The sequence below is a fragment of the Myzus persicae genome, unplaced genomic scaffold, assembly GCF_001856785.1.
Source record: "Myzus persicae strain clone G006 unplaced genomic scaffold, MPER_G0061.0, whole genome shotgun sequence".
NCBI lineage: Eukaryota > Metazoa > Arthropoda > Insecta > Hemiptera > Aphididae > Myzus > Myzus persicae.
The window spans coordinates 56,501-79,583 of NW_019103698.1; the positions used below are offsets into that span (position 1 = coordinate 56,501).

At 34.6% G+C, this 23,083-nt stretch overlaps 2 protein-coding genes and 1 pseudogene across 2 annotated transcripts; 1 reads left to right on the forward strand and 2 right to left on the reverse strand.

The window, feature by feature from the left end:
* Positions 1–2,757: 2,757 nt before the first annotated feature.
* Positions 2,758–4,661, reverse strand: LOC111035090 (piggyBac transposable element-derived protein 3-like). Its single transcript, XM_022316601.1, has 3 exons — positions 4,565–4,661; positions 4,410–4,471; positions 2,758–4,110 (listed from the first exon to the last, which is right to left on the reverse strand). The coding sequence occupies exons 1-3, from the start codon at positions 4,659–4,661 to the stop codon at positions 2,758–2,760; spliced, it is 1,512 nt and encodes a 503-aa protein (XP_022172293.1).
* A 2,596-nt stretch (positions 4,662–7,257) lies between these two features.
* LOC111035114 lies at positions 7,258–8,460 on the reverse strand (annotated as a pseudogene).
* Positions 8,461–12,810: 4,350 nt separating this feature from the next.
* On the forward strand, positions 12,811–16,396 carry LOC111035091 (zinc finger BED domain-containing protein 1-like). Its single transcript, XM_022316602.1, has 2 exons — positions 12,811–13,037; positions 15,262–16,396. The coding sequence occupies exons 1-2, from the start codon at positions 12,811–12,813 to the stop codon at positions 16,394–16,396; spliced, it is 1,362 nt and encodes a 453-aa protein (XP_022172294.1).
* The last annotated feature ends 6,687 nt before the right edge of the window (positions 16,397–23,083 follow it).

Genomic DNA, 23,083 nt, shown 5'->3' on the forward strand with positions numbered 1-23,083 from the left:
CAACAGAAAACTCCGACACACCTCTAGTCCAACCCAACAACCAAGTCCAATCCATCAACCAACCTCCTCCAGGAGCACCACATTTTATCAATGCTTCCACAAGATCTCTAAATGAATCCAGCGACACCCAGCATTTGTCATTCTCTCGAGTGGTTAAAGGTAATAAATCAAATTAGCACATAAACGACCCACCCTCCGACCAACTATTCACAAACCAACTTACAACTTTCATATCCGAGTTTAAATCTCTAATCTCTCCCCTAATAACCCTTCTTACCTCACTAATAAATAAATTAAGTACCAACAATGGAAACTAACTTTAAACTTAGATTACTCACATACTCGCATTACACCCCATAAACTTGAACTTCAGGCAGCCCTCAATATCCATAACATAGACATAGCAATGATATCCGAATCTCACCTAACCCCGACAAAGTCTATTAAAATTCTTGGATACAAAGTTTATCAAAGTAATCACCCTGACTCCACTGCCCACGCTGGATCGGTGATCCTAGTTAAAAATAATTTAACCCACTCCCTACTTCCTTTTATAAGTGAAACATATCTCCAAGCATCAAGCGTCCAAGTTTCTGTCAACAAACATTTTAATCTGTCTTTCTCCTCCATCTACTGCCCTCCAGGACCTAAAATTAACTCTAACAATTTCAAAAATTACTTCGAATCTCTAGGTAAGTACTTCATTGTCGCCGGAGACATCAACGCCAAACACTCTTCTTGGAGTTGCCTCTCAACCAACCCTAGAGGCAGAGTCCTTTATAACTCAACAAATAACTCCAATATAAAAATATTACCACCCTCTAACCCCACCTATTGGCCAACACATCAAAACTGTCGCCCAGATATACTGGATATCTTCATCGCGAGAATACCAAGTAACTATACTACTAATATCTCCAACACAAACGACCTGTCATCCGACCACTCACCAATCATACTCGACCTCGAAATTCCCTGTTCAAACTCTTCTACAACTCCTCAAAATCTTGGAAAAATAGATTGGCCTACCTTCCAACAACTCATTGAAACTCGCACACTACTCAACCATTCCTTAAAATCAAGCGAAGACATTGACAGCACTATCCAAAAGCTCACTTCAGATATCCAGGAATGCATTCACCTAGCAACAACACAAAGCACAATTTACTCCAATAACCTACTTCCAAATCATATAAAACATCTTCTCCGTGAAAAACGAAAAGCAAGATCCTGGTAGCAAAGGCACAAATATCCCATCGACAAACACACCTACAACCAACTAAATAATAAACTAAGGAAAGCACTCCAACATCATAACTCCACTACCTATCAACAATTTATCCAAAACCTAACAACTGATAACCTTTGTCTCTGGAAAACGACCAAAAAAATCCTAAAAACTATCTCAACTTCCTCTCCCCTCCGTAAATAACTCATGGGTGGTCTCTGACATAGAAAAAGCAAACCTATTTGGCCAACATCTATCCCAAACCTTTACCCCACATGACATAACTCTAAATCCCGCTCAAAGCCAAATTGTCACACATTCCTTAGAGTCTACATTACCCGTCTCACTACCAGCCAAACACACGAGTCACGGCGAAATCGAATTCATTATAAAAAAACTCCATAACAGAAAAGCCCCTGGGTTTGACCGAATTACAAATCGGATTGCCAAAAACCTACCCAAAAAAGTAATCATATTACTTTCCCAAATATATAACGCAATGCTGCGTTTATCCTATTTCCCCCTTACCTGGAAATTCTCAGAGATAATAATGATCCCAAAACCCAACAAACCTCCTGAAAAAGTAACCTCTTATCGCCCTATAAGCCTACTCTCAACATTATCTAAAGTATTCGAAAAAATCCTATTAACCTCTTCATGCACGACTTTTTAGATTTTCAAAAAAAAAATCTCCTATATAGAATTTGGGCCATAAATAATGAGAAAAATAGTTAAAAAAATCTAGGACCAACCCTTATGTCGTGAAGATAGATTACAACCCCGTTATCATATGATACCTCTGTGCATATTTGGAACAACTTTTTTTTTAAATGCATTTTTATAATTAATACATTTTAAATTTTGACAAATTAAAATTATTAAATACACATTAACTATATACTTAAGTTAAATATATTGGGTAGGAGGGGGACATGCCCCCTGGAATATCTAGGATATCTACAACTTGAATAACTATAAAGATGTTTGTATATTTAATGTAATCCAAACATAAAATAATAACAATTTGTATGAAATAAAAACAATATTTTCACAGCTTTTGAACATACCCTGTATAAAATAAAAATTAAATCTTTCACAGCTTGTGATTATAAATAGATTAAGAATAATAGTAATACAATTAATATATGCATAAAATAAAAAATATGTTACTAACAAAATAAAAATAAATGAAAAACTTCTTTCATACTCTGTATAAAATTAAAATAATAACTTGTAATATTTCTTATGAAGATAATATAATAAGAAAAATAGTAAACAATAACTAAATTGCACAAAATAAACATAAAAACAATACTAAATGTTACCCAACAAATATCAAAACAAAGTAAAAAAAAAAATATTATAGGTCATTCTTTATTTTCTATGGAAGTCTTCCATGCACTCTGGACAAACTGGAGTATCACATTTTTTACAAATATATCTAGTTCTTGATTTGCAATATAAATTATGACACTTAGAAGCTTGAGCTTTTGTCGTTTTACCAGGATAATGTTCCTTACAATCATATCTTATTTCTGAAACAACAATGGAAACATTTTTTTTTTTTTTGGTGGATCAGATTGTAAGGAAGGCCTGCCTCTTTTTGGTGTATCACATTTTCCTATTTGGAGCATGGTCCAAACAATTGATGCATTAAACTGAAGAAGTGGTATATTTTGACAATTTTCTTTGTATATTATCCATGAGTTAATTATACTAATATTCAAAAAATGAAAAAAAATCCTCAAGTACCATTTTTTGTTCTTGAATCCATGAGGGTAATGAGCAATCATTCTATCCATGAGGTCCACACCCCCCATGAATTTATTGTACTCCTGTATAGTAAATGGACGAGTGACTTCAATTTTTTTCTTTTCCTTCCTATCATAACGTGAAGTTATATCTTCAGGACTAGCCCCAGCATATGTCGATATAGTATGTACTAGTTTAGTATCTTTCCATCGTACAACAGTCAGATTGTCATCAGATGTGGCTATTGAACAGTTACCTCTTTCTAACAATTTATCTTTGACTAGGTAATTTTCAATTCCAGTTACTCTATTCAATCTTAGAGTACCAAGGACATGTATGTTTAGAGACTTTAATTTTCTTAATAGTGGAACAGTAGTAAACAAGTTATCCATAAAAAGTTTATGGTTTTCACCATGTATTGAATGACACAATTTCAAAACTGTATCACCTATTGGACCAAAAAGTGATTTTTTGTCTTTCGAGGCACCTTGATATAGCTCAAAACAATGTACATATCCATTGGTTCCGGCTTGAACCCAAATTTTAAATCCCCATTTTTTAGGCTTTGATTTTAAGTATTGTTTTAATGAACTCCTACCCTTAAAAGGAACCATCATTTCATCAATGGCTATATTTTGACTAGTTGATATAGCTGAATGAAAAGAATTGTGTAAAATGTCTAAAACAGGTCTAATTTTCCAAAATTTATCAGTTACTACTTGAGGTTTTTCATAATTGTCTACAAAATGAATAAACCTTTTAATTTCGGCAAACCGGTTACAAGTCATAGCATCAGCAATAAGGTTCATTCTCAACCCCTCTTGAGAAGACCAATACATTCTTACATTTGGGTATTTTATATATGTCATTGCTATGTTGATTGCAAACAACACTTTCAATTCTTTTATAGATAAGTTGAAATTTTCTTTTCCATTTTGAACAGCATATTTTATTGTTTCAGTTCTTATTTTTTCAAAAAGAGATTCAGTGAATAATTGTATAAAAACAGAATAAGGAGTAGTTTCTTTTACATTTATATTAATTAATTTATTGCCAGTAAAAGTAGGTATGGAGTTTGTATGATTATTATCCCTACCAGGAAACCATTTTGTCTGTTTTGTATTTTTTTTCTTGACAGGTAAACAATTATGTTTATTATTGTTAATTTTTAGTAAAGTAGATTTTTTAAACTTAGTTTTACTTTTAGAATCGGTTGATGGAGTTTTTCTTTTTTTATTTGTTAGTGACTGAGTGGCTATAGGATTTAGAATTTGGTTAGATGTTTGTGTGGGTGAGACTAAATTGTTTTGAGTAGCAACATCAGATTTTGGTATAGTTTGTTTGCTAACATTACTATCTGTTTGTGTTTGGAGTATTATGTTATCAAAAAAACTATCAAAATCATGTACATCATTTTGTCGATTATTACAAAGCCATCAGGCTCATTAGAAGGATTATTATTTTCAAACCTTATATTATTGTCCATATCCCCTAAGAAGTTAATAAATAAAGAAGGCAATAAATTTAATTTTTCAATATTATCTTCCTGGTCATCATTTTTGTTTTTATTATTCTCAGCATCACTATCATCGTCTTCACTATCACAAAAGCTGACTTCTGAGTCACTTGGTATTTCAAAGTCCAAGAACAACTCAATTTCATCGTCTTTCAACTTCTCCATTTATTATTACTAAAATAAAAACAAATGTTATATTACCTAGGTAATATTTTTTGTTAGTATAGTTGTAGGTACCAATTAAGCACAGTTGTATCAAATGATACCGAGTATATTACCTCACAATAATAGATGTCAACGATCAAAATTGACTCTTACATGTACTTTTACGTGTACCTTATACAAAAACAAACCTAAAAAATATTTTTTGATGTAGCTAAAATATTTTAACGATGAGATATAACAACAGTTTTGTCGGTATATTTTGCGTATTATCAATACAGGAGGTTATCACACATGTGACTAAAAATTCTCATATAGTATGAACATAGGAACGAATATTATGAGACGGTTGTTATCAAGTGTATCATATGATATCTTTATGCACAAATGGATCAAAAATATTTAACAGCTGCTTTATAAGCGGTTTAAATTAGTTGCGGTATCATATGATACCTACATGCACGAAGAGACTCATACCACTAGCTATTTCAACAAAAAATATCCCTGACACTCAATTTGGATTCAGACCCAATCACTCTACTATTCATCAACTCCACAGAGTAGTAGACACTATCTCAGTTTCTCTAGAGAAAAAACATTACTGTGCTGCCGTCTTTCTTGCGTCGCACAAGCGTTTGATAGGGTATGGTTTGATGGCCTACTATTCAAACTTAAAAAAATTCTGCCTGCGCCTTACTTTCTATTGGTTAAATCATATTTGAGCGATCGTACATTCGTCGTACGCCAGAACTCGAGCCGCTCAAACTATTTCAATATCTTAGCCGGAGTTCCCCAAGGCAGCGATATTGCTCCTTTTCTGTATAATATCTTTACGCACGACATCCCTAAAACTTCCTTTACTGAACTCGGTTCCTACGCGGACGATACGGCAATTGTGGCCTCCAATGAAAACCCAAACACAGTTTCTAATATGTTACAAAGACACCTTAACATAATTGACCTCTGGACAAAAAGATGGAAGATCAAAATCAAGGAAACCAAGTCCTCCTTCATAACATTCACCCTAAAAAAAGGATCTTGCCCCGTAGTCACATTAAACAGCATCCCAATCCCTTCCTAATCTGAAGTAAAATATCTTGGCCTCATCCTCGACAGTAAACTTACCTGGAATCCCCACCTAAAAGCCAAACGAAAAGCCCTTAATACCCGACTCCACCTCCTTAGACCCTTACTGAAATCCAAAACGAACATCAACACCAAACTTTTAATTTATAAGTCACTACTCAGGCCACTATGGACTTATGGCATCCAATTATGGGGTGCCGCTAAACCCTCAAACACCCGTACAATCCAAGCCTTTCAGTCAATATGCCTTCGCCTAGTTGCATCAGCACCTTGGTACTTAACCAACAATAACCTCCACAAAGATCTCAGAATCCAAAATCTTAACCAAATCTCCAAACTATATTACACCAGACTCCTCAACAAATTTCAACAGCACACAAATCCACTAATCTCTAAATTATCACCTAACACACTCCCTGGTAACCCGCGCCGTAGACTAAAAAGGCAATGGTGTAGACATCTTCTTTAATAAGTGCTGGAGGTCGCTACCAGATAACACCTCCAAACCTCAAATTAATTACTTATTTATTATCTGATATTATATACATATATATATATTTTTTTTCTCTCTTCTCTCTCTCTTTTCATTGTTATTCATGACACATAGGGTGTTACAACTGGGTATCTTCCCTAATCTAATTACCCATATTAATTTGTTTACTTGTCACTCACCAAACCTACTTATTGTACAAAAACCATGTATAAGAACCGTTCGCATCATCGAGATTATTCACGTACCTGGTGATAGAGTCCGCATTTTTTTTTATGTCTGAAATAATGGATGTTCCAACACCATGCTTTTCGCGCAATGATATCTACTTTTTCTTTCATAGTAAGCACTACACGTTTTCTGTTTGACGACATTGTAACACGACAATTCACTATTTATGTACTATTGTACTATACCGTGCGACGATTATACAATAACTGACTTACTAAGAATAATATCTATGTATGTGTGGTAATATTGTAAAATGTTATATGTATATGTATTTTATTATGGATAATTTTTAATATACCTACGTTGGAATGACGGATATTATTAAGAATAATATATATGTAGTACCTATTCTTTATCTAATCTAAAAACGATTATGAAACACGTGTATGAATAACGGCAAGTGCCGTATTTTTCTCGTCCGGTTAATTGGACATTCGGATAATTGGAGTTCTACTGTATTCACACAATATAAGTAAATAGCATTAAGTACACAGTATTATAATATAATAAATTATAAATATAATAATTCAAGCTTAATTAAATGTAAAAATATTAAATAAAATAGTTTATCACATATTTTCAATATTGTTCAAGAAACATTAATAATAATATACAAAATATAGTTTAACCCAATTTACTATTTTAACTACTAGTATCGGTGTATTGGAGTTTCTAGTCATTTTTGTATTAACACAAATTTACAATTTATATACATAAATACTATATATATGCAAAACTTTGAAAATGCTTGAACGAGGTAAGTCGGGGAGCTGTCCCGTCTGCCTCCCACATATGTATTAATATTTGATACTGTCAATAAATGATGGCGGTGCCTCGGAAGCAATGGGAACGGTATGGTCAGCCCTAGTAATTGGTATGGTCAGAACAATATAAATTGCTTAAATCAAATTTTGCTGAAAGATTATTTAATAGAGTAAATTTAATTTGTTGATGGTGACATATTGAAGGTAATACATTATTTATGTAAGTAATAATATTATTAATTAAGGACCGAAATGAAGTAGAAGGATATTTTAAACTAAGTTTAGTAGGCTGGTATTCTCTAACTGATATTAGCTGATGTTCTGTTGATAATTGATCAGTACACATTATTTTTAAACATTTTTTACAATCTTTTAAGACATCAGCATTTAATTTTTTTATTATGAAGCCCGATATATAGGTATGTGTCAATTGCCTTAAATATTCAGTATTATCACTGAGAATTGGTAGAGAAGGTCTGGGTAAATCAGCCGTTAAAGTTTGTTGGGTATAATTTATGTCATGTTGAGAACAAAATAAATTTTTATAATTTGTCAAAGTACCCTCAGTAAGATCTTCCTCACAGTTAGCTCCAGGTGAATGAGTTGATACCAAATTGTTGAGCATTAAAGTTTTATAGGATTGAATGAATGATGCACAAGTGGGATTAGTACAACCAAGACTTCTGACTGCTCCAAAAAAATTTTCCAGCGGATCTTGATTTAAGTTTCTGGGCAACAATGACTTCAATCCTTTTACATTTAGCACTTTTGATAGATATTGGAATCCTTTAAAAAATTATTATTAGTAGATTGCTGACTAACTGTACTAATTAATTACCTCTAATAGTGGTCATCCAGTTTCTTAATGTTGGAACACTTAACAGTTTTCATATTTTTCCCACAAACTTCGTTGTAGATAAAATTGCTAGACTTTTTCCCATAGTTGATGGTGAACAGAATTTGTCTTAACTGCAGTTCTATAAATTTTGCCGTCAACTACTTTCTCAAAAAAACCGTTCATTGAATCAAACAACTTATCAACAAATAATAGAAGTGTTGCAGTACCTATCAATAGCATCAGAATCAATAATATTTTGAGCTGTAAACAAAAATACCATAAATGTACACAATAGTTATTATTTAATTGTAATAAATATTACTCACCAGCAAGAAAATTCATAGCTGCTGACACACGATGACTGAATATCTGTGTGGCACATTTCACCTTCATTTTAGATATATTTTTAGGAATAACATGTTTATCTGACAAACGAGGAAGCATTTTTGAATCAGGAATAGCACTGTCCGTATTGTACAACTGTACAATGTGCTCCCACTTGTCTGTTCTTTGTACACCATCAATTGTAAACTTAAGGTCTTTAGTTAACAAGAGATGCCGTCTGGACCGTTAGAATTATTATTTTTTAGTGATACAAGTGCAGAAAGAACGTCATCAAGACTTAAGTGGCAGTTTGATGGTAGATTATATGGGTATAAATTATCTAAATGGGTACTAGATAGGGAGGGGAGAGGATACTTGAAAACAGATAGGAAATATTAAGAGAATAGATTTGCTGAATCAACGGGGGAAGAGGCTGATTCGTCATGGAGATGAACAGTGGATGGGATTGGAGGGTTAGATTTTAAATCTTGAGTAAATTTCCAGAAGTGGGAAGGATTGGTCGAGATGGCATTTTCGGGGTTTTTTTTTATGAAAAGTGAATAATCAAGTTTTGACTGACGTTTACATTTGGCACGCAGTTGAGAGAATATCGTATAGTCATGAGCAACTTTGGAATGTTTGAAGGTTATGTGAGTGGGTTGAATTTGGGTTTGAAGGCGATGAGCACTCGAACAGCAGGCTCGGAGCAGAATAACAGGTGCAGGTGAAGTTGCGAAAAAAACAACGTGGTAGAAAGCGTCCAAGAAGGTGAGAAGGTTGGAAAGTAGTTAAATTACAACAAAGAATGAGGCACACCTTACGTGTCTGTCATCACAATGATGATCTTGAATTTTTTTTTACATTTTTGTTTGAACATAGGTAAGTGAATTCAACATTATTATAAAAGTCACATAAGTATATAACTTCGTTTAAAGTATTTAACTATATTTTACTACTTAAATTTATGTGTATTTGATGATTTAAATTTATATTGTACGTTAGCCTTTAAGGGCACTGTGTGAAGGGGTTCGGTCAGACAGTGATCACCCAAATTATGTTCTCACAAACATTATAGTAAATTTTGTATTTTATAATAAACGTGTATGTATGCTAATGTATCTAATAGTTCAATTAAGTACGAATTATATACGTACATGAATTTGTCAATGTTTGATGAAATATGTGACTAGACACTATATTTTCAATCTTTTACAGTCAACAGTCATTGTTACTTGTTAGGATTACAAAGATGGGGTTACCTTAAGGACTTTCGGTGAAGAAAATATGAGAGAAGCTCTACAATTAGTATTAGGGGGTTCGATTAGTTAATGACATTTATGAAGACATCCACAGCTTAGTAATGGTTCTCGTATATAAAACTTAGACAAGAAACGGTCTTTAATATCTAGCGAAACCACAGCCGGGGATCGCCAGCGTGACGGTTAGGTTCCGTGTCCGCTACAGACCGGGTCGCCAGCGTGACGGTTTAGGTACCGTGTCCGCTATAGACTTCGGATTATTCAGGGTCCTCCCAGAACATCCGCCAGATTATCGATAGATAAGATCCGAGACGCGGCTGTCTCGGTCCGTGCTCCGGGTTCTCCGGGGTTCGGTCCGACGACAGTCGCGTCGGTCGTGGCCCGTCTTGGCCCCGTGGTAACGCCGCGGGTACGATGCGGGTCGATGGTGCGTTCGCGCTGCCGTCCGAACATTGCAAGGTTCGGGCGGTTGGTGTGTCGTGCTAGCGGTTAGTGGCGGGGTCGATGACGGGCGGCGTCTTAGGATCGTGTAGCTTTCGCTGCGTACGCGGTTTGGGCGATGCGTCCGAAGCAGGTGGCTTCTGACGGTAAACTATAAATTTATTATATGCTTGTCTCGATTACGGCGGGGCGCTCGGCCCGGTGTCAGCCGACCGGTCGCCCCGCCGAGTAGGAGATAACTCAGAACGATTATAGCAAATACTCGAAGATAAACCGAATCCGCGCGTCTGAGCTGCTGTGGGCGGCTCCAGCGCGCGGTGCTGACTTCGGAACGCAGACGTTAGGGCTGTGTCGGTACGCATCCGTCGCCGCTTCCGGCGTGGTGGGGGATGTGCGGTTTATACTCTGCGCAGAGGGGACTGACCCGGCGGAATCGCTCCTGGCGGTTTCGTCGGGTCTTTCTCTTTAGGCCTTTTTGCTGTACCACTACGCGCTCACTTGGAATAATTGGACCTCGGTCCGATGCTCTCGGTGAGTAGCGGTGGTGCATCGAGGGGTCACGCACCCTGGTTTCAGACACGACTGACCCTTGGTCTCGCTGTGCCTTGTCATTCGTTGCGCTCGGTTCCGGGGTCGGAGAGGTCGGAATTGAAACCGAACTCAGTGCCGACCCAAGAAACCCATCTCCTATAATAAATAGGGCCCCACCGATGGATTAAATCGCATTGAAATTTCGATGACGAGGCGGAGTCTGGAATTTAAAACCTGGACTCTGAAAAACGGCTATCAAGTAGGATAGACGGGCCTTAAGGGCGCTAGACGGGGTTCACATTAATTTGTGGACCTTGGGGAGTAATGGGGAGCCTGCTCTCCGAAACTCATGAACTGGAAGTGGCCTTTATCAGCTGAACCAGGTTCGGTCCGGCAGCTGACACTGCCCCCGACTCGAGGAGGAAACTTGCAACTCAGATAACCTCTTCAGAGAAAAACACCAGGGAACTTAAATGATCCTCGGGTGACTTGATCGTGTAACGGAAAGTCAGAGAACCGCCTAGGGTCTCAAAAGTCTCTAGGGGGGGCTACCCCTGTTAATTTAACTATTAGTAGGGGTAGCAAGCGGATCTGGCTTTGGTTAGCTGGATCAGACGCGCTCGGCCCGTCATTTAATATGACGGACAACCGAGGGGTCCTACATCGGATCTGCCTTGCGGACGCACAAGGGCGAGGAGCATCCTTAATTGGATGTTCCAGACACCTCCTAAGCTCAGGTACTTAGCTATGAGAATAGGTTGGCACGAAGGAGGTAAAAATACCGTGTCTATAGGGATCCCCCCCCTGGGAAGGGCGGGGGTATGAATTCCTTATTATGTCAGAGGGGCGCAGTGACATAATGGACTAAATAGATCGTCCCCATCTCGTGGGAACTATATGGAAATGCAGATAAGGAAGGAAATGGTAAAAGACAGACAGGACAGTTGGTAGAGAGGAAGACGGGAGAGTCTCCTTTCGTTTTTGTTGGAAACTCTGTGGAGGAAACTCCGAAAAAGAAAAAGAAATGCTCGCCGAAATTTAAGCGAATAAAGAAGGTAGGACGGGACAAATTGTATATAGAGCCGGAGAATGAGGAGACGAGGAAACTTCTCCAAAAAACTTCGTTGGACTTACGTCCAGCAGGTGAGAAATCCTCGTATAAAAATACACGGGGTCGGGATCGAGGTCGACGATAACGGGGTCGCCGCGTTGATGGAGGAGCAGAATGAAGATTCTGTGAATCTGCCGGCGGGGTGGAACCGGGGCGTTTCCCTTATTCCGCGGAGAGCGAGGATAACGAGAAGGGGACGTGACGTCGAGTTCGAGGTTACTCCGGAGGTCGCTGGCGCGCTTGTGGGCACGGTAGTGTTCGTTGGGCTGTTGCGGTGTCGGGTGAGCCCCAGCATAGATGTGCGGAGATGCCACAGGTGTCAACGTTACGGACATGTTGGATCGCTCTGCAAGGCGCCGTCGGTGGTTTGCGGGCGCTGCTCGGGCCCCCATCTAGGGCTGTGTGATTTTTTTAATTAATCGAATATTTTAATCGATTATTCGATTAATCGATTATTTTTAAAGAATAATAAATAATCGAATAACCGATTTATCGATTATTCGATTAATATTCGGTTATTCGAATAATCGAATAATCGAATAACCAAGTTTTTAGTTTTTATTGTGTCAAAAATAGACACAATAAATATTATTTTTATTCGACTGCCGAGTATAAATAGATTCTAGATAAGAAAATCTTGCATGTTTCCGAGGGTCTAGTGGGTCTACCAATGGGAAATGGGCAATGTAACAATGAGATTTTATAAATAAACTGATGATGATTTATTAATGGCGATTTATATTTTATCGTTTACTTGTAATATTTTTTATTGACTTATTGTTTGCACAATCGTCGGACGTTAAACACTATTTGATAGCTAATTCATCTCCATTCTCTATCAGCATTCAGCACACGCGGAATTTAATAATAATACCTACTAATATATACAGAACAACGAAAGTAAGTACTTTTATATACTAACTTATACCTACTATTTAAAATTTACTACTTATATCTATATATAAAAATTTATTTATATACAATTCGTATAATTAAATATTAATTATTTATTTCATAAGTAATCATTATTCATTATTAGTTACTACCTACCAAGTTACCAACTAAAAAGTATTAAATATGAGTGAGGTATGGCAAGTTTTTAGCAAAGACGATACAGGACTTAAAGTAATATGCTTAATATGCAAAAAGAAATATGCAAATCCAGGATCAAGCACAACTAACATGTGGAATCATTTAAAATTAAAACACAAGACAAAATATATTGAACTTGATCGAATTCGAATGGAATTATTGGGAAGTGCGTTTGATCAAGACGTTTCCAATGTTTCCATTGACGAAGATGGGTAAGTAAAAACTTATAAGCTCTAATATAGTCCATGATTCGAGATAGTAAAATATTAGTTCAATATAAGTGTGATTTAAAGTACATACAAATTGTACTTATTTTTCACGTGTTCACGACTGTTGAGAGAGTTTTAAATTTTACCGAAATTAGTGCCATGTCGATATCATTTTTGAAATGTATGAACTTCTTTTTAATAATTGTATTTAAAGGTTAAGCAATACTAATTTTTGTTGCATTAAAATAATATTAAGTTTCAACTTACAACGTGAGTAATAATGTTAATATTAGCTGAATGCCTAAACACCCTAAGCTTAAGGATTTTATTTATTTTATAATGTGTACTGCACTGCTGTATCCTGCAGTAATGCAAATACTGTCTATTATATGTATAATGTATATATCAAATATTAAAAAAGTTATTATTATATAAAATTGCTACGAGCCTATAACATTGCTGCAAGTACCTATTTTATAAGGCTGAAGAAGTACATGTATTATAGGGGAAAGCGGGGTACTAATGTATGTGGTGCAAAATTGTATGATCGGAATATTATCAATAATTTAATATTGATATAATGGACGTAAGCTGAATACACCAGTTTGAAATGTTTTGTTTATATGTTGAATATAATAGTGCATATGTTTTGAAGTATTTGAACATCAGTACCTAGTTGATTAGTGAAATGGTATAATATTATGCTTAGATATTATTCTGTGCTATTAATTCTAAAAAATTGTTGGAATCGTAAAACTATTATAAATAATAATGATACCAAATTTACAGAATGTCTGATAGTATTTGTTAGAACATCATTGGAATATTAAAAATAATAACAACTGTTAGACTAAAAGATAATTACGAAAGTACCTAGGTACTTTTAACATGAGAATATAATATTTTGCTATTTTATTATTTAAAAATTTATTAAAATACGTTATTTGATTCTATAACTAGGTATTTATTATCTATATTATCTATATTAATTGCTACCATAAATAATCCATCCAAAACATTAAAATAAATAATAATACATTTTTTTCACAAAAATCATGTTATTTAAAAACCAAATTATTAGTTTCAAAACTATATTTAATATTTTTCCATCGCTATTATTTAAAGAGGAAACGAAAATCGACATATATATTACACAAAAACGTTTACATTTTTAAACTTAAAAACAAACACATAATATATAAATTAATTAATGAAAATCTGACTTACATTAAAATATGTAATAACAATACCACTAAACACCATATAATATTGGGTGATTCGTATAGTATGCTCACAATAATTTTTTTACGAATAATGAATTTATGTAAATTGTTATTTTTAAAATGTTTAATAAATTATTATATTAAAGAACCATATTTCAATTTTTAAATCATGTAAGAAGTTTACTGTTGTGAATTGTATTATTGCAAATTTTTTTCATTCATATGAGAATCAGCCTACTTTTATATAGTGTTAAGCAGATGATATTTTTGAAAATATCGAGATATCTAAATCAAAATTGGAACGATTAGTTTCGAAGTTATTTAAATGCAATTATTAAAAATAAAAATAGATGGCCTAATAACAAAATGTAAAATTGATACATTCATATTTTACAATAATAAAAATATATAATAATAGCTTAAAAATAAAATATACCTATATAGGTAATATTACTTTTTATACCTACTATGATTCAAAAAAAATTACAATTAATAATATTCATTTTACTTGTTATAATGTTTATGTAGGTATTTGTTATAAATATATTATAATTTATAGGTAATTATCTACAATTAATAATAATATTTATATCATTGAAAATAAAAATAAATATTATGTTTATTATTCAAACTGGATAAGAATATACAAAAATAATTGAGTACTTATATACATTATACATGCATTGTAACTTTAAATAATTTCTAAAAATCCCGCTGTCTTTATCTATTTTGAAAGATAAATGGTATTATAGGTATCATATGCATATTTTTTGTCATCACGTTTAAAAAAAAAATACAATTAACGTTTATACATTAGTTTACTAAAATATTATCAAAATTTGAAGGACTGATTTTCTTATGAAAAAATATTTATATAAATATTTAATTTTTTTTTTATTATTATCAATATTGATCCCTTTGCTCAGAAATTTTATTTTGTTAATTTAAATTAAAGATAAAAATGTCTAAATATCCATTTACCTATTTCATTATATTTTTATTAGGTCTGAAATTGAGGAAACAAATTCGTTACTCTCACAACCTTCTACTTCAAATTATTTACCAGAACTAGGTCAATCAGATTCAAGTATTTCTCTGCCTCATACTGCTACTGAGACTGACACCTCCTCAATTGCCACGATTCACAAGACAACTTCAACTAGTACTAGGCAAATGAAAATGACACAATTTACTCTGAATAAAAGTGCAAAAATAAAAATTGATAATGCCCTTGCCTATTTCATTGCAACAAATATGATGCCATACAGTTTAGTGGAAAAGGAGGGATTCAAACTATTTGTAAATGCGTTAAATCCTAGCTTCAAACTACCAGGCCGAAAAACTCTAAAGGAATCGCGAATTCCGTCTATGTACAGTGAAACACGTAACATTATAGGAAATATAATTAAGAATGCCAATTTTTTTACTTTCACTACAGACTGCTGGACTTTAAGTTCAAACCAACCGTTTATTAGTCTCACGTGCCATTTCATCAATGCTAATTTTAAATTAAATTCAGCCTGTTTAGGTTGCATTGAACTTTCAGAAGACCATACTGGTGAGAATATAGCTGATGTAGTTCAAATGTTGTTTTTAGATTATGAGGTACCAGATTGGAAAATATGTTCAGTAGTGACTGATTATGGATCTAATATGCTAAAGGCTATACGCAATTTAAATATACCACATGTTGCTTGTTTTGGTCATGCTCTTAACACAGCAGTTTCACGTATTTTTAATATGGACGAGATAAAAGATGTAATCCATAAAATCAAATCAATTCACAATATATTTGCTCATAGTTGGAAGGCTGTTCGAGAAATAAGAATAGTCCAAGAGAAATTTAGCTTACCAAAAAAAAAATTTCCATCTTACTCAAAAACGCGTTGGTGGTCGATGTTGGAATTAATTAAGGTTATTATTGAGCAAGAACTTGGACTCACAAGGTTTTTACGGACGTATCAAAATGGTGTATATAGAAATTTATCTCTCCAAGAATCAGATATAATCATGTTAAAAAACCTAAGTTGTATTATACAGCCAATCCGGGAAATAACTGATAATTTAGCTGACGATTCATATGTCACAGGTTCTGCTATACTACCAGTTAAAATCAAAGCTAAAATCAAAATTATCTAAAATAACAGAACAAAATGAAAGTGGAGATACGGACATCAATGGAAAACAAATTAAACACATGTACACGACTATTATTGGGATTCTAGATCAATGTTATCAAAATAACACATTGTTAATTATATGTGCCGTATTAGATCCTAGGTTTAAAATCGAGTATATTATGTATGATGAATTATCTGTTTTAAAGAAAACCATCGGAGAATTTTGTGAAACAACATACGAGAGTATCGAAAGTAATAGTTACGTCAACAATACTGCTAATCAACTGGCATCGCAAAAAAAAACAAAAACCGGATTGTCAGTAATTTTTGGTACCCCTGAAAATAATAGTATGGATAATTTTCAAGTAAGAATGTGAATACCTATAAATTACTTTAATTTATTATTAATACTTTTTAATTGTATCATTATAGGAAGTTCCATTAAGCCAAAAAATAAAAAATGAATTGGACTTATACATTAACAATCCAAAAATCGGTGTTGAACAAGATACACTAGATTGGTGGAACATAAACAAAACAACTTACCCTATTATGTTCATTTCAGCAAAAAAAGTTATGACCGTTCAAGCTACAAGCGTTGCGTCTGAACGTATTTTTAGTAAAGGGGGCTGTGTATTAACTGATCATAGATCATCGTTAACTAACGAACATGCCAGCCAGCTAATTTTTTTAACGATGAATAAGGACTATATAGCTAAACCAGCGTTTTAAATATTATTTTATTTGTATATATCTTTAAGTTTAAGACTGACCCTTAAGGTAAACGGCAGTTAATTTTTGTACCACTAGTTTATTTTATGTTTTTAATGAATAAAGCGTTTAAACCAGACTATATATTTGATTACTCATATTACTATTATTAGAACACTAAATATATTGTGTAGTATCAATATGGTTATTCGATTGCAAATAATACAACGATTATTCGGTTAATCGATTAATCGGTAATTCGAATAGTCAATTACTATTCGAATATTCCTCATCTCGATTAATAATCGTAATACTCTCAGATTATTCGATTAATCGGTTATAATCGAACATTTTATTAATATTCGATTATTGTCAGAAAAATAATAATCGCGCAGTCCTACCCCCATCACGCTGTGCAGTGTGCCGCGCGTCCGGCAGAACAGAGGTGTGCTTGTTGCGCCTCCAGTGGCTGGGCGTGGGACCACGCCTTCGGAGACACCACGAAGTGTCGAACGTGGGAGGTAAATTTCCGGCGGGAAGCCCGGAAATTTAGATGGGCTGTGTGAGAGTAGGACAGGTGACGGGGGAAACTGGCAACAGATGATCTGCTGTCCGAGGTTAGGGAGAGAGGTCTGGATGTTGTGTTAATCCAGGAGCCCCACGTGACGAAGAGTGGAACGTTTGCTAGTCTCGGCAAACCTCCGCTAAGACTCATAACGGGCAACTTACCGGGAGAGAAACCAGCGGCTGCAGTGTTGGTGGTGAACCCTTTATTGGGGGCGACACTTATCGCGCAGTTTAGCGGGACTTACACGGTAATAGTGGAAATCCAAAGCGGGAACCGGAGCCTCCATGTGGGCAGCACGTACTTCCAATTCTCTGAGAGAACTGAACTCCATGTCGAAAGGCTGGAGAAAGTGATCCGTGAGTTGGGCGGTGCGGACTGGATCATAGGGGGTGACGTCAACGCCAGGTCTACCCTATGGAATGACACACATACGGACGTGAAAAGTGAAACGGTAGGCGACATGATAATGGCCGGGGACATGATCTGCTGTAATGTTGGTTCAACACCTACCTTCTATACTAGTATGGGATCCGCGATACTTGATCTGACGCTTGCGTCGGTAAAAGCCGCGGTGAAAGTATCAGGTTAGAGGGTGGTCAAGGACGCAATATCCAGTGATCATCGGCTAATATTATTCGACTATGATTGGGATGAGGAAGAGACGACGACTAGTACGAGTAAAAGGTTCAATGTCCAGAAAGCCGACTGGGACATATTTCGTCAAAGGCTGGCAGAGAGACTGTTTGACGGTCAATCTAGCTGGCTGGAGGGAGATATCGATTCCAGAGCGGATAACCTAACCTCGGCAATTAGTGGCGCGTGTAAGAAGTCGATGCCGTACGTGAGGGCGCGGGCGTTTGGGGCTCCTTCGTGGTTCACGGAGAGACTCGATACGCAGAGGCGGCTCATTAGGCGGATAAGACGGAAAATTCGCAGGTCACGGGCCGAGAGATGCGAGGAAAGGACAGCCGCATTAGAGGAAGTCTATAGAAGGGAAAGAAATAAGTATACCGGAGGAAGGAGGAAAAAACAGATGCGGACCTGGTTAGGTTAGGTTAGGTTAGGACCTAACCGGACCTGCCACGTTTGAAGACGTTACAGCGTTGTGTTCACGGACTTCCATCTCCACCATCCTCTGGAAGACGTTTGCGGAGACCTCGGCACCAAACCTCTTACTCAAGAGCTTCACAAACTTCTGGTACTATTTGGCTTCTGGTTTGTTTTTGATGTTTTAAAAAAATATTGCAAACTAGAGTAAGGATCACCTGTTACTAAAAAGCGTAATGTTAATGCCGCCCTTTCTTGAATACTTATTGATTTTCTCATAAAAAGTATCCTGTTTAGCAATTTTTGGACCAATCATATTTATCAATACTCAAAATAAGTAAGTGCATTTTCGTAAAGTGTTTATACTTTAAACTAATTTCTCGAAATTTTAAATCAGTTAACAGTTATTTTCAGGATCCTCGTTTCTTCGTAACTACAATTGTGTCTGCCACCATCTTCTTTGTTTTAGTTGTTTTTGTTTAGTGATAAATGAATACATATATATATGCTGCAGCACTAATTTGCAAATTATTTATTGTTCAAAAATTAAAATTAAAACTAGAAGAACGTACTACTACTGCAAAGAACCACAGTAAAGTGAAGGTACACCACCAAGCCTGGCGGGACACTGCGCAAGAAAGCAGCATCACAACATCACAAAAACCTACTCACAAATAATAATTACGTAACATGTAACACAGAACTCAATTATGATACGGCGTTACGTTAGGCGCAAATGCTATAATTGTGTACGCGGCTTTATTGACTAGAATGAACCTTAATCGATTTTCACTTGATGTGACTGTGACTCACTTGCTAGACACTCAAATACGACTTTCAGATTCACTTTTTTCGCTTCGACATTTATAAAAGCACAAGACTGGGCAGTATCAACTCTCAAGCCAGTTGAATCGCACATTTCTCGACCATAAATTTGAATTTTAAATGTTCCCTCCTTTAAAGCGATACCGCGAAAGCGCCAGGATTTTTCAAAAATACTTATCACATCCTCCGACTTTAGAGGTTTGGCCGACCTACGGATGAGACTTTTAAATTTCAACGACTGTGTCTCCAAAATCAGTATCCCCTTTCGGCGAATAGCGGGGAGACGGGGGGTTTCCCCGAATGATGCTCGGAGAGCTAGTATTCTATAAATTATTAATTTGTTTATATATTGTATTAAGATTTATTGTTTAAAATCAAGTTAAGGTTCAATTTTTAAATCGTAATATTTACTTTATTTTACGAATAACAACAATGCTATAAATTGTGTACTATTTATGCACAATTAAGTATTGAAAGTCTAGACTGCTAATTTTATTCAAATTACGAGATTATGAACATTTTGTAAACGAATTTCATCTTCGAAATGTATATAGACATAGTGTACATATTATTGTATGTAAAATATTATTGATCTAAATTAAAAATATTGATCAATTTTGTTTTGTATAACTTAACTTGTATCTCAAATATATCAAATAACATTAAATGAAATCCATGGATCCATGACAATTGATAGTGGACAATAGATCGCTCGACAATTGATAGTATACGTTTGGTAGTGTCGTGATTTGTAATGTTTTTAATTCTGATTTTCCACTAATAAACTAACAAAGTTGTCAATAATTAAAATAATAGGAATAATAGGTTTTCAATAATTTAAAAAATAGTAGCTATACCTGATAAAAACAACGAATAAAATTTTGATTTTTCACAAATAAACTTAAACAAAGTTGTCTTTAATTAAAAATATAATATAATAGTACCTACCTAATAATAAAATCAAACTTGCAGTTGAAAATTATGTGCAACCCATCGTAAATAATCTTCTATACTTCTAGTATTATAAACACTGCATATATTTATAAGTTTTTTTGATCGATCATTGTTTTTTTTTTTATATGCGGCTGGTTGATTTCCTGCAACTAATTGTTCAACTTTCAATCGATTGACACGTTCTTCTTTTTGTAGTGCAGTAATAAATTAGATGGATGAATCGATGAATTCAACATTGGCGAAAAGCAGTTATGCCAGGCCTCCATTGAATTATTTGAGGCAAATCTGTTTCCACAAGAGAAAAACAGTTAATTGGAATACTAAATTTTGGTTCTCTACGATATAAATTTATTATTATTATTAAAAATAATCAATAAGTGGTGTTAAAAGCTCCTCAATGGTTGAAAAATAATTTGTCTCAATCACAGTTTCAAATGATTTAATACGTCTTCTTGAGGTAAGAAAGCTAAAGCTAGTAACATGCGGACATGCAGAGTGAATTTTGAGTCTTTCTTTATATTTTTTTGATAAACCAATTTCTTGGACATGTCGCCATACACACTGAGATAAGTGAAAAAACAACCATAAATAACCACATTCAGAAATTCACATTTCACTGCATCCATTGCTGCTTTTTTATAATTGATCATGACAGTATTTGGGTTAACATTCGGATTAATCGATGTAACTGCATGAAAAAATTGTTTGTGAGTTTATTCTCTTTTGTCAGCCAGTAAAGCATAAACAGAAAGAATCACTTTTGATATTTTACACTAAATAAAGTTAAAGTATGAACTTACTAATAATTTTAAAAAATATCGAAAATAAGTAGGCATACGAGTATATACTCGTAAGTACATAACTTCATAAGAAGGGTAAGTGTACGACTGCATAATACATCTGCAACAGTGTATGATAATAATAATATAGAAGTTCAGTGCACAACTGCGGTCCTAAATTTACGAATTAAAAAATTTACTAATTTTCAACGAATTTGTATGGATTCATTTGTTCCTCTTCGGTTATTATTTTCAAATTCATATAAAGCTCTTTGAGTTATTTCTTCTTCGTTTAAATCCTCTGTGATATTAATATCACAAATTTTTATGCGTAAGTAATTATATAAAATACATGTTGTTAATATTATTAGTTTTTTAGTTTGTTCTTTTAGTTAAATTGCACTTTTATTAACTGGCCATTTTTTTGTTAAGATACCAAATGCATTCTCAACAACGCGCCTTGCTCTACACAGTCTATAATTATATGTATCAAGTCTAATATAATTTCCTGATTATCAACGTTTAAAAGGTTTCAATAAATAACTTTTCAAAACAAAATCATCATCTCCGACGAGGACCATTGTCGTATTTTCCATTTCACCTGGTAATGGTGTACTTTTTGGAACGTTTAAAGGCTTCCAGACGTTTACCGAATGCAGACTCTTCTAACCTTACCATCAGAATATCGTCCGTAACCTTCAATATCAATACAAATAAATTTATACTCCAAATCTTAATCGTCATCAACACTACTGAACATTTTTTAAAGTAACAAAAATGTCTAGACCCACTATTATCCGAGCACTTGATAGTAACGTGTTTCCCATCAACACTACCGATACAATTTGGGAATTGCCATTTCTCATAAAAACCGAGAGCCAAAGTTTTGCAAATTGCTGTATTAGGTTCAGGCATAAACATTGGTCCCATTATCTTGATAATAACTTCACATATTCCTACAGTTATTTTGCTAAATAACACGAAAGCTGTGTCCAATGGTTGAAAGGGAATCGCCAGTTGCTAAATATCTTACAATTAAAATATTCAATAATTAATACAGATAAGTCGTTTAAATGATACATTTACCTACTTAAATTGATTTAATATTATGTCATAAATAACATATTTATTATAAATGCTCAAAACAACCACACTAATGATGATATTATGCTTGTAGAGGCATATCATGGCGTTGAGAGTAAAATTGAGTTAGTGTACGTAGTGCGTGTCACGAAAATGGAACGACGTAATATCGAGCAACGGTACGCGATCAAATTTTGTGTTAAACTCGGCGAATCTGCAAAGGAAACATTTGATAAAATAGTTAAAGTGTTCGGTGATGAAGCCATGAGTCGTGAACAGTTATTCCGGTGGCATAAAGAATTTAAAAATGGTCGTGAAAGCGTCGAAGATGAGCCGCGAAGTGGAAGGGCAGTTGAAGTTCGAACTGACAACAACGTTCAGCGGGTGCGGGCACTTGTGCGTTAAGATAGGCGGTTGACTATTCGAATGTTGTCTGATGCGTTCAATGGTTCCAGCTGTTTGACTATGTTTCAAATTCAAGAAAAATTAGCCATCAATTTGTGACAGATAATAGGTTTTTTGCAGCTACTCGTAATGAATAATGATATTATTGAACATATTACAAATTATATGCTCAAAAGATTAGACACAACCAACTTGTCTAAATTAAAACCATTGCAGTCTATAAAGATGTCAGTATCAGAAATGGAACTAAAAGAATGCCATTCATTAATATGTCCAGATTTCACTTAAGTTGATTTTGTGACTTCATATCAAGACGCGTCTGGACATTCGCAGA

What these genes read in the sequence shown, in the direction of transcription:
- LOC111035090 (XM_022316601.1), bottom strand. Translation starts at nt 4,661, where the DNA reads ATGGAGAAGTTGAAAGACGATGAAATTGAGTTGTTCTTGGACTTTGAA. An exon ending in TGATAGTGAAGACGATGATA is followed by an intron (nt 4,472 to 4,564) that starts GTGATGCTGAGA and finishes TTAACTTCTTAG; the next exon opens with GGGATATGGACAATAATATA. An exon ending in CTAATGAGCCTGATGGCTTT is followed by an intron (nt 4,111 to 4,409) that starts GTAATAATCGAC and finishes TTACCTGTCAAG; the next exon opens with AAAAAAAATACAAAACAGAC.
- LOC111035091 (XM_022316602.1), top strand. Translation starts at nt 12,811, where the DNA reads ATGAGTGAGGTATGGCAAGTTTTTAGCAAAGACGATACAGGACTTAAA. An exon ending in GTTTCCATTGACGAAGATGG is followed by an intron (nt 13,038 to 15,261) that starts GTAAGTAAAAAC and finishes TATTTTTATTAG; the next exon opens with GTCTGAAATTGAGGAAACAA.